The sequence below is a fragment of the Phoca vitulina genome, unplaced genomic scaffold (assembly GCF_004348235.1).
Source record: "Phoca vitulina isolate PV1807 unplaced genomic scaffold, GSC_HSeal_1.0 scaffold8, whole genome shotgun sequence".
NCBI classification, from domain to species: domain Eukaryota; kingdom Metazoa; phylum Chordata; class Mammalia; order Carnivora; family Phocidae; genus Phoca; species Phoca vitulina.
Genome location: NW_022589711.1, coordinates 5,616,694 through 5,629,442, shown reverse-complemented (window position 1 = coordinate 5,629,442; position 12,749 = coordinate 5,616,694). Strand labels below are relative to the sequence as shown.

General features: G+C 33.2%; 1 protein-coding gene across 4 annotated transcripts in view; it reads left to right on the top strand.

Moving 5' to 3' along the window:
* Positions 1–12,749, top strand: part of USP25 (ubiquitin specific peptidase 25) — a 136,001-nt gene that overhangs the window by 29,059 nt on the left and 94,193 nt on the right. For 3 of the 4 annotated variants that reach the window (XM_032406294.1, XM_032406297.1, XM_032406293.1), the window contains exon 4: positions 10,306–10,429. The exons of the other annotated variant lie outside the window; for it this stretch is intronic. In XM_032406294.1, the coding sequence (XP_032262185.1) occupies positions 10,306–10,429 (124 nt within the window). The remainder of the gene's footprint in view (positions 1–10,305; positions 10,430–12,749) is intronic. 4 annotated transcript variants of the gene reach the window in all.

The window sequence follows — 12,749 nt, the reverse complement described above, 5'->3', positions numbered from 1 at the left end:
GGAGCAAGTGCTTCTGTAGCACCCAGAGTGTACTTGGGTCTTCATGAATACTGTGTTATTTTGAAATTATTTGCTTGTGCCTTTCTTTCTCACCAAAAAGGAAGCTTAACAGGACAAAAGACCATTGATGTGCCTATCATCACGCTAGAATAGTTTGCATAGTTTCTCAAAAAGTATTCATTGAATTATTTTTGATAATATGTATAAAAAAGCTGTTTCAGAACCAATGAAAAAGAATGAGGTTGAGAAGCTTGTTGAAAGAAGTTAGAAAAAAGAGAAGTAGTATAAATAGTGCAGGAACTAGTGTGTGAGAATAACATCTATCTTTCAAGGTTCCGAGACTTGGGGGAAAATGAAATTAGGTAGAGAAAGGAAAAAAGGTTTTCAACTGAAGGCAACTGGTTAAAGTGAAGGAAACAGGAAATTGACTAAACATGGTTTAGTAGAAACATTGTTCTAGTGGAAAGGATGACAAGATTTTAGACTGATAGATGTGAATTCTTAATATAGATGGTAGACTTTGTGACATGAGGTAGTATATATAGGTAGGTAGGGAATTAGGATTTATAAGACTTTCCTAAATAAAAGATGTTATTTGCTCTGTAAAATCAGCAAGTATTGTTTAAGCCAGATATTAATACCTGTTCAAGACTTTTGACAAGGAATAATGAAAATGTTGTGGACAAAAGAGATTGAATAGATGCTCTTAGGGAGAAGGCAAACCTGATTTCAGAAGGCGTGTGTCCCATTGAATGATAATTAAAAATTGTGTGTGTGTGTGTTTGTGTATGTAGCTCTTGGAAAATATTCATTAAGTAATTTTTTTATAAGATTTATTTATTTGAGAGAGAGAGAGATTACGTGCCCGTGCATATGCAGGGGGGAGGGGCAGAGGCAGAGGGAGAGACAGTCCCAAGCGGACTCCACATTGAGCATGGAGCCTAATATGGGGCTCGATCTCACGAGATCACACGATCACGACCTGAGCTGAACCCAAGAGTCGGTCACTCAACCAACTGAGCCACCCAGGTGCCCCTCATTAAGTAATTTTATATTTCACTTTAAAGAAATGGTAGAGAAATGGAGTTTCTGGTTTCATTACAACTGATTATCATATTGAGCAAATTGTGTGCTGTTGTGGTTTCTTTATCAATAAAATGTGCTATCCTTCTCACCAAGGTGCTAATTTATAATTAGTAATTCAATAAGTTGGATAGTGTGTCCATAAAGTTGTTTGCAGATTATTGAGAAAAACCCTTGTAAAAATAAAATGTGGTGATTGTATTATAACAGTATCAAAATGCGAAAAAAATCTGATGAGGTAACATTCTTTTCCATTTAACAAATTTGTACCGTACTTCATAAAGTTCTAAGAAGTACAGTTGCCTTTAGGAAATAGATTCGGCATTTAAATTTGTCAGTGTCACAGTAGTGTTACATGGTGTAAAAGTGAGAAAGTAAGGAGATGTCATGCATTCAACAGATTTTTTAAATTACTATGCTGTTAGTCCTGAGAAGAAATGACGTCTTTTGTCTATTTTTACTTCTTGGAAGGAGTGGTAAAACATGTGAGAAGGAAAGATAGGAAATAATTACAAATATATATTCAAACACAGGCCTCTATTGAGAAAACTGGGTAAGTGCTACAGGAGTCTGGTGTATTGGAGCTATCAGAGTGTGAGGAAGTTCTCAAGCAATTGTTCTAGACATCTAGAACAATATAAAAATCCTTTTTGAGCATTTTCTGTTTTATATGAAATATGTTGTTATTTGAAAGTTGACCATACTGTAACTTAATTTTTTCAAATATGGCATGTTTTTTAATTTTTAAAAAAATTTTTATTCCTTCTTTTCTAAGTATTAAGTCTCTTAGAACCAGGGCTAAAACATAAAGCCGTGCTAACTTTAAGTGAGCCATCTATTGGTTAGGGTGCTGACAAAAAACATTGGTATTTTGAAATAAAAATCTCTAATGCTAAATACATAAGATTCCTTGTTGATATAAGCTCCTTTAGAAGGAATAAAGTACATCTTTTTTTAATGACTAGAAAAGATTAGCTTTTAAAGTAATATCCTATAGAAGTCACATTTGGGACTTGTGGGGAAATTTTCTGTTATTTGTAACTCTGTATATCAGAAGATAAAATTATCACTTTAAAGATTTAACACATATTTGTGAACCTTCATTTAATATTGAAGAAGTAATTACATTTTCAGTAGTTAGTAGGACTATGATTGTCCTTTCTATCTTTCATTTTTGAGAGAAAAAGAAAACATTTCAAGGGAAGCTTATACTCTGCATAATAAGGAATTAAGTAGTAATGTACTTGGTGTCTTTTTATTGCATTTGTAATTTTCCATACTCTACTGAATTCTGAGGAAAGGCCCAAAACATTTGTAGTAATATCAGCTAAAATTTTAGGCATCTTTTTTCACTCCTTGGATCTCTTGTCCAGATTGGATATTGTGGATTGTCAAATGAATGCTTCCCACCTCCAGCTAAAATTGGAAATAAAATTGTGTTGCAGGTGTGCAGTAAAAAAATACTAATGCAGAACGGACTAGGAAACAATGCAAGATGTTGAGATATCATAGATATATACTTAATAGACTCTGCTAAGTTTTTGTGTCATGGCAAACTCTTGTCATAGACATGACCATGCAAGGCTTTTGCCCAATTTGGAATCAAGTAGGTAATACTCTTCCTTTCATGACCATTAAATTCTTTTGAACTTTTTTAAAACAGGAAAAAAACAGTATATGCCCGCCAGAACAAGATGTACTACAATTGAGCAATCAAAGTATGGATCAAAAGATGAGAGGGATTTGGGTCGGTAATTTTAACACAGAAAGTGTTGCCATATATTATTGGCTTAAGTTTTAGAGAAATTGTTATAACACATCAGAATGACTGTTACATGGTCGACCCTTCACAAATTTAGAATCAGTGTATTTTTTTTCCCCCCAAAAGGAATTGAATTATTAGGTAAGGATTGCATAGAAAGTGAGAGGTTCTGTCTTAGATCTCTGGTCTTATATTGCTTGGCCAGCTAACAGTGATTTAAAGCTCAAGTGATAAATAGATCCAAGTCTAGTGCGTTCATCTCTGCTAAGGGTAAATTGCTTATGTTAAGCAGTTTAGGATTTTATTAATTGAACGCTAATATTTTTCCCATTCTTCAAAAATGTTAAACAAGTAACTATGGATAGAAAAAAAACTGATGCAAAGAAAGTTAAATCTCTTTTTCCATAGAGATTTCTAATGCATAAAACTATTTTGACGATTCCCCAAAAGTCAAGGTTAAGTTTAAAAGTGAGATGCTACAGTGGTGTGAAAGTTACTTGTAACCGGTTGGATGCAAATAGGTTAGACTTCTACTCTATTCTAAGCATGTACTTAGAATTCTGTTAGACATGTACTGCAAAATGATTTGTGTAACTTTATGAATTTTCTTAAATTTTATGGCAGAATGATAGCCATGGGCTGTAACTTTTATTGACGAATACTGAATGTTAACTTTAATTTTTTTTCACAATCCAAGTTGGAAAACCATCAAGTCTATGACAAAACTCAGAAATGGATCCTTTACTATTCACTTTCCTTACCAATGCTGCGATTATAATTTCAGCAGCTATTATTAAAAACAGAACAAGATCATTTAGAGTTGAGCTGTTCAATATAGATGCCTATAGTCACATGTGGCAACTTAGATTTAAATAGAACTTAAAACTAATGCTAAAATTTAGTTCCTCTGTTGCACTAGACACATTTTTAATGCTCAGTAGGAGTCTCATGTGCCTAGTGGCTACCATATTGACAGTGTAGATTAATACTGTATTTCCATCATCACAGAAGGTTCTTTTGGACCTCACTGTTTGAAAGAATCTGAGTTCAGCAGTGAGAAGATTGGAAAAGTAGGAACATCTTAAGAGCTGACTGGGAGCAGAGGAGAATGGGAGAGTGGGGTAGGAAACACATACATTGTGTATGTCTTCTTGCTTTTAAGTACTGTTCTTCTAACATGATATTTTATTATGCTATTTGTCCTTTCACTTACTAGAAAAAATTTTAGGTGGATAAAGCATATGTTCTTAAGTCTTCTAATTAGTGCCACTCTGAAGATGACTCACTCCTTTTTATCTCTATTCTGTAGTCTAGATTTAGCCTTTATTTGTTTAATAAATATTTACTGATTGCCTCATCTGTATCAGATAGTTTTTTAGGCCATTAAAAAACAGAGTCTCAGTTTACATAGGAGAAAGACAGTAAACAATAAATAAATAATGTCAGGTAGTAGTAAGTTCATGAAAAACAGTAGAGGAGGGTAAAGGGACAGAGGGTGAGAGGGATGTGGTTGTATGTCAGGCAGGAGATAAGCTAAGACAAAGAGTCGGTCAGGGAATTATCTCTTGGGTGAGTTCACATTTATACAGATACCTGAGTGAAGTTAGGGAGTAAACCTTGTGGGTGTCCGAGGCAGGTGCATCCCAGGCTATGCAGGAGTATATTTGGCTCAAGAGATGAATGGTGTGGATATAGCCACGGTGAAGCAGAGTGAGTGAGGGTGAGAATGGTAGTTTTCTTATTTCTGATCTGCTGACCATCCCTTTGTTCATATTTGCCTCTCTCTCAAGGGCATCCTCATTCTTCTGGTGGCCCAGTGATTTTTCTTCTTTTTTTTTAAACAAGCTCTTCCTAATATCCCAAAATAATCATTTAGTTTGCAGTTCTGTCAGTTTTTGTATACTTTTCCCTTCAGTTGCTCTTGCCTGGTATTTATTATTACAACTCTTGTCAAACTCTTATTCAACACTTTAACTCCTAACTCCCCGAACAGTTCTTTCTATTCATATCATTCCCCTGCCTAGAAGTCTTTGCTGGTGGTAAATATAAACTGGACTTATCGGGGTAGAAAAAAAAAAGGATTTCCCTTAGGTTTAACCCTGTGTAGGTAAGGAAAACAATGGAAGAACTTTTTTTTCTCCTAAAATCAAAATCTTTACATGTATTGTAGTTTCAACTATATTATGGGCTAAATTGACTTTTGTAAACTAACTTGGAACCTCATGTCATTTAATATACTGTTTTTATGGGAAAATGAATTATGAGTTATAAATAATGCCTACATTTGAAGTCGAATTCATTGTTAAGTTCATGACTGCCTATGTTTTGGAGTGAGCAGAGAAATGTTTCATAGTTGGTATTTTAAGTTTTACTCAAATGGTAATTCTTTGGAGAGTGAAAGATTCATTAGGGTGAGTGTTATGTTTTGTTATATATATTTCTGACTTTACAGAAAAAAAAGTTTGAATTTGGGCAGACTTGAAAATGATGGAGGCTTTTGTAACATGAGATTTTCTATAGTGTTATTCAGCTAACACTAACACATTTGTGCCCTTGAGTTGTGTTCATACTAGTACTAGAGGGAGGGTTGATTGAAACAAAGCTTGGTGTTTCACTGAGGTCCTTCCTTGACACAGATATAAAATATTCATAATACTCTGGTATTTGGATGGAATTTTAAAAAGGCTAACTTTTTATAATTGTAATTAGAAATGGTTTCAGTTAGAAATTATTTATAGCCAAGTGTGTTCTCTGTTCCTTTTTGAGTATAAGCATATAAGAAAGTCATAGAGGGCTAGTTTTCATTGTGAAACAAAAGTTCATTACATGCTTCATGTTTTAGGAGAAACTGTTCTAACTCTAGAAAAAGAAGAAACTCATGTTTAACCATTCTGTTGAAATAACATTTAAGTCGTTAATATCTGGTCTTAAACATCATATGTTTTTGGTATATGAGCAGGTTATAATAGTCTTTGAGGATTGCCATATTGTTTTAAAATATCCTATGGAAAGAAGAAGCTTTATGGAGTAATGGGAACATCATGGAGAAAAATTATTGTAATTATAATGAAATTACAAATAATAAATAAACCTCCTCCATTGCTTAAAGGAAAAAGCCCCAGCTTTTCAGTTAAGGACCAATAGTCTCTGATTAACCTATCATGCTAGCGTTAAAGAATACTATTGCTTGTTTCTTCCTTTGCTTACACTCAAAATACTTCTGACACCAGATGTGTGAATTTTTTCCACACCTGACTGATTGTCCAACACCAGCTGGGTGTCCTGCAATTCAATTCAATTCTGACACTGTCTACCTGACATTAGCTTCAGCTTCTATAAGTTAAGGGCTCTCAGTCCCACAACACTGCCCCCCACTTTAGATGCCAGTCACAAGTAGTGGGTCCCCAGGTTACCCACACTTCTGTCTGACTTCGCTACAAATTGGGAGTTCCCATAGCCTCCTCCTTGAGTTTGATAATTTGCGATAATGGCTCATAGAACTCAGGGAAACACTTACATGTACTGGTTTATTGTATAAAAAGAATATGATAAAGGATACAGATGAACAGCCAGATGAAGAGGTACATAGGGCAAGCTCTGGAAGGGTCCCAAGCTCTGGAGCTTCTGTCTCATGGAGTTGGGGTGTGCCACCCTCCCAGCGTGTGAATATGCCCACCAACTCGGAAGCTCTCTGAAGTCCATACTTTAGGAACTTTTATGGAGGGTTCATCAGGTAGGCATAATTGATTATTAACTTAATCTCTAGCCCTTCTCTCCTGCGCGGAGAAAAAAGTTCCTCTCAAAGTTCTAAGCTTCTCCTCATAGTTTGGTTTTTCTGGTGACCAGCATTCATCCTGAAGCTATACAGGAGTCCAGCAGGAGTCATCTCATTAGAGCAAAAGATGCTCCTATCACCCAGGAAATTCTAAGTAATTTAGGAACTCTGTGTCAGGAAATGGGTCAAAGACCAAATATTAGAAACTTACCTTGTTCTTTGAATGGATTTACTTACGCATGATTTTATCATACCATGGAAAAGATTTCATTCTAAATGTTGGAAGAATGTCTACATTCTAAAACAAATCAAAATTGTTAATCACTTGATTTCCCCAGAAAAGCTTTTAGGTGTTGGGAAGATGTATGCATAGTGATAGAAACAAGTTTTCCAAAGTTACCATTTTTGCTTGAAAAGTCCACATTATTCATTGGCAACACATACCCTCATTTGTTCTCCTGCAGGTGACAGGCTCACTTTGTTTATTCTCTAGAAAATATCTGCCACATTCTGAAGTGTGAGTCCTCCTAGTTTGTAGTTTGTTAGTTGTTTTTTCAAGTAAAAATAGTGTTCCATGAAAAAAAAATCAGCCAGTTTAATTGGCTTGCAACTCAAGCATTGCACTAGTGTTTTCTCTTGAGCAAAAGCTTACTTTGGATGCAGCAGAAGTACTATGCATACTTCCTGTTTTGTTATATAGAATTAAAAGAATATGTAAATCAGTGTTTGAGATTTAATACAATAAAATTTTCCCTTTTTATCAAGGATCAAAGAGAAACTGGCTTTTTTTTTTTTTTTTTTTTTTTTTTTTTTTTTTTAGTAGTGAGTATGTATAGTTGTAATACAGTGAATTGCCCAAAGAACTTGGTGTTAACTGCCTCGATTTGTGCAAAGATGCTGTTGTTTTGTATCATCAGTGCAAATATGATACGGGAGGAAAGGCAAATAGCATTTTAGTATTTTTATGAGAATATTTTTTTACTTATGGAACCCCCTTCTCTTAGGGTCATGGGGGAATACCCAAGGCTCCATTAACCGCTCTTGGAGATCTGCTAGTATAGAGGAAAGATTTAATAGTTAGAAGACTTAAATTTCGAGCCTGTCCACCATTCTTTATTCTTAATGATGGTATACTTCATTTCTCACAACTTCAGTTATTTATGAAATAGGGTTAAGAACACTTTGCCTTGTTTTTTGCTTTTATGTTGCTTGAGTTACAATTAAATTATGAAAAGCTCGAATTATAAGTTGTTGCTATTTCTAAATGAGTTTCTGCTCCAGCCAGTTTCCTTTACTTATCAGACATGAAATGGTAAACACTCTAGATAGTTTCAAAGAAGAAATTTAATACAGGTGATTATGTTCTTAAAAAAAAGAAAAATCACTGGATAGACTGGAGGAGGGATCTTTAGCTCAGCCTTGTGAAATGATTCCCAGATTCTTGTAGGACTGGCCAGCCAGGGAAGCTGCTCCCTCTGCCACTATCAGGAAGGTAGTGAGTGAATCTGGAGGCTGCCTCTGGGACAGCTGAGTTCAAGAACATACTTTTGGAGCTGCAGGCCAGAGAACAAGCAGGCAGGATTAGGTAAGTGCCACTGAGCTATGCCTGAACATTGGAATGCAGAGGCTAGTTGCCACTTCTACTCTCTGTCTCTTGACATCCCCGAATCTGGAAACTGGACCCTGGAATGCTATGTGGAACAACCTGTATCTCTTCAGTCGTGCTGGAGAAAATAGCCCGAAGCAGCAGAACAGTGGTTGCCAGCTCACTTCTGTGCTCTGTGTCCCTGTTAGTGCATCTAGCTGGTGGAGCCTAAATTCTATTCAGAACCATGTAACTGTAAGTGAATTGGGAAAATAGATTTTGTTTTGTTTTGTTTTAATCTTTCTACCTTCTGTAGTTGAAGAAAGCACACTAGGAGGATGAGGGAATGGAGTCTGAGGGCTAATTAATCATATCCCCCAAACCGGTTTTTCTGCTTCTTTGTGATTTTCAAATTATTTTTTTTTACTTCCATTATTCTCTCTTTACTCACTTGAGTTCTAGTCATTATTTAATAACCAAGATAGTTCTCATATTTTGAGGCGCATTCATGCCTCTCTAGTCCTAGCTTCTTCATCAGTTTTGAAGCTGGACTGGATGGCTCTACCCAGGCGATATCCATCTACAGCTGTGATCTAGGTGGACTTGGGTCTTGTAAGCAAGACTTAGGAAAGCTTCGGCCTTCTGGTGTACATAGGCGTGCTCCATCATTTCAGTACCTTGCTGTATTCTGTTCTACATTTTACTTGACTGAATTTTTTTGGACCCTACTTACTACATTTTCATGAGGTTTTATTATACTCTCTAAAGACATTTAAAAAACACCTTCCATAGCCAACTATTATTTCTAATATTTTTAATATTTTTTTTTGTAAGTGACTGTTCGGAGAGAAAGTGTGGGTAACAATAGAAGTAGACTTTTGAAACTGTCAATATACATTATTTCTTTCTCAGTAAGTGTGGCATATTCTTTTTGAGTAACTACATATAACCCTAGAGTCAGATGGTAAAATGCAGGCATTTTATTTCCCATCCCCTACCCCTTTTTATGTTTCCCCTCTTGCAAATTTTTTTTGTAAGATTACAAAGAAAAAATTTAATTTTTAACATGTCTCAAATACAAATAAACAAAATGCATATAAAATGTACCCAAAATACCTGTAAGCATAAGCCTAACCACACAAAGCTATAGCTTTCTGTCTTATCATACTGTTTTGTAACCCTCTACTTAGCAATATATTATGGTTCTTATGATAATGGGGGTGTTATTGCCATCTTTTGAGTGAAGGAAATTGACCAGTATATATTGGAAAATTGGATTAAAAAGTTTTTTTCTGAAGGTAATAATAGCTGTTGCCGCTATTCTTTGGAAAAAGAATACTTAGAGCATCAAGACTATTTTCTTTCTAACAAAAGAAAACGGTATCATTTATTTGTATATTTCTTTTTGTGAATTGAGAAGTTTTTTTAAATGGAGAGGACTGCATGTTCATTCAGTAATTTGGATGGTAGAGAAGTGTTTAAAATAGAAAGTGAAAGGTCCTGATACTTCCTCTTCCCATAACCCTCCTCCTCAAAATTAACCACTGTTAACAGTTTAATACATTCTTCCAGTCTTTAAAAAATGTATACATATACACTTGTTTATGTATTTATGGTCAGTTAGTTCTGAAGCATAATTTTTGAGATCTCAGTTATTAATTATTATACTTTGTTAGATAATGTCTAGGTGGTAGTATGCATGAACTGTAATGTATGTATATTTGGATTAACTTCAGAAAGCATAAATGTAAATGTTTAATTATGTTGATTTCAATTTTTGTTGGTAAAATCCTGTTTTTAGCAGTCTTTCTGCTTATTAGCTTTTAATCAGAGGCTTTGTAGTAAATATTGAGATTCCTGTGCAGTGAAAAATATTTATGCTCTTAATGCTTTAGGCATATTTTTTAGGGAAGAACATTAAATTTTAAAATATAACCAATTTAAAATGTGTTTGCATTCTCTTCAGAGAGGCTCTTATGGAGAATTAAGTTGGTGCTGACTTTGGTTTGAAAAGATATATTGGGTATAAAATCCCCATGATAAGAATTACCTTCATTTTGTTTGACTTTTAATTTTGAGAAAGATAGTTTTGCTTTTCAGATGTGATTGATCTCACTGGAGATGATAAAGATGATCTTCAGAGAGCAATTGCCTTGAGTTTGGCGGAATCAAACAGGGCATTCAGGGAGACTGGAATAACTGATGAGGAGCAAGCCATTAGCAGGTAAAAACATAATTTGTATAAAGTAGATATAAGTACTTTTTATAATAGAAATAATAATTGGCTTTAATTTCAAGAGGCACAAAGATATACTTTGTTATTCTAAATAAACCCATTAATAAACTTTAGTATTGTTTTTATATTTTTTGTAACTAAAATTTCCATATTCTAGTTCTGACTATATTTGGAGTTTAGATTTTTAGGATTTTGGAGTGGCATTATGAGGCATTTAATTTAGGTGTATATTTTAATATTTTTTTGATTTGTTTTTTCTTCCCTCATCTCTTTTGGATACATTGTCCAATTCAGTTTGTAGTCATTTATAGCAGGGGTCAACAAACATTTTATGTAAAGGGCCAATAGTAAATATTTTAGGCAATATTGTTGGCCATTTGGTTCCTGTCACAATTACTTATCTCTAGGATAGTAGTGCTAAGGCAGCCATAGATAATACATAATTTAATGAGTGTGGCTATGGTTCAGTAAATCTCGTTTTAAAAAAACAGGCTGCCAGCTGGATTTAGCCCACGGGCCTTAGTTCTCTCCATCTTCTGATCTATAATATAATAGTATATTTGTAGGCTTTTTTTTTTTTAAGAAATGGGCAAGATTCCAAGATGTGTGATCGAATATCTTTTGATTTAATAATGAAAACTTTTTAGTTTGAAACATTTTGATTCATTTATGGATCAAATACAAATAAATTTGACTTTATCATGAAACAGTGTTGATTAAAAAAATCCTTAAAATATAATATAATCTTCTAAAGAACTCTATGGAGGTAGTGGTAACTATTTTATTGAAGAAGAAATTGATCTTTTAAGAGGTTAAATGATTTTCCAAAAGTATACAGCTAAAGTAAATCTTATGACTCCAGTGTTCTTTTCCCTTTAATACAAATTGTTTGGATGTACCAGCTTTCTCAGATAATTTCCCTTAGCATGGTATCATTAGTATATTTCTTTCTAAGTAATCTGAGATTACTGTGTGGTGGTAGATGTCTCAAAATGCTATGTTTAGCAGGCACATAATTTTTCTTTGTAATACTTTTTAATATCTTTAAATGTTACTTTGGAAATGTTACTTCATAAGACATTATAGTAAGATGGAAAGACTTAAATTAAAATTCATTGTCCTTTTCAATTGGGGGTAATACCAATTAATGCCAGTAATTTTAAATGAGAAACCAAAAATTCATACATTATCTTTAGACATTGTAATTAAGCTTATTTTCTGAAGGATTTAGAGAAATTGTAAAATTAGGTTTGTTTCAAACAATGGATTGGAATGAAATAATTGTCTTGAGTAATTACAAAACTCGACTAAACTTTGATGAGAAATATTTTAAATGTGAAATACATGAGTTGGATATCATTTAAAGGAAATGATCTATTATGTGTAAAAAATTATAAAATAGAACATATACCATATTACATATGTATTATATATATTTGTACATAAATTTATACCATAATACATACCTAAATATATACCAAATCTTGTTTTTAAAAGTATATGTATATTTTTGTTTAAATGAATGTATATTAGTATATAAATAGAATAAAGTCTGGAAGCTTATATACTTATAAATAGTGGCAGTAGTTTTGTATCGTGTTTTCAAATTAAAACAGCATGTACTAATTAGTTAATAAGTAAAAATAACTTGAAAGTTAAAGGATTAAAATTATTCCTAATCTGTTATAAAGTTCAATGTATATTTTATATATTTTTCTAGATACTCATTTTTGTCCAGATGGAAACAAATATCTCTTAAGATGGTATTCTTTTTTATTCTTGGTCTTCTAAATTTTAATAAACTCTTAAAATAGTGAATACTTTATAAATATTTTTATTGTACATAACATTACAGAGATTTGGTGTAGTGTAATATGCCATAAAATGTTGCATAAAATTATGTTCTGTAGAAGTAAATGTCATATTAATTTACTGTTGCAAAATACAAGTTTTTTGTGGTATGTGTAGATTTTATAATTTACAGTTAAAAAAGTGTTAAATGTAAAATGTGCAGTTAATAAGCACATATGTAAATCTTTGTGTCAGAAAAAAGGAAATGTAAGAATTCTAGCTAAACATTTGGCAAAGAGATATTTGTTCCTATGGGTTTATTAATAGGCTTAGGATTCTAAATTCAAAAGGGGAAATGATGTATATTTAAGAAAAAGCGTATATATCATGCTTAAAAGTATATATTTATTCATTACTTAAGTTCACATAACAAAACTTTGCCAAATTCCTAGAATCATTTGATGATGGTTATATTTTAGCAGACATACTTTAATATGAATTCATACATTTGGAATAC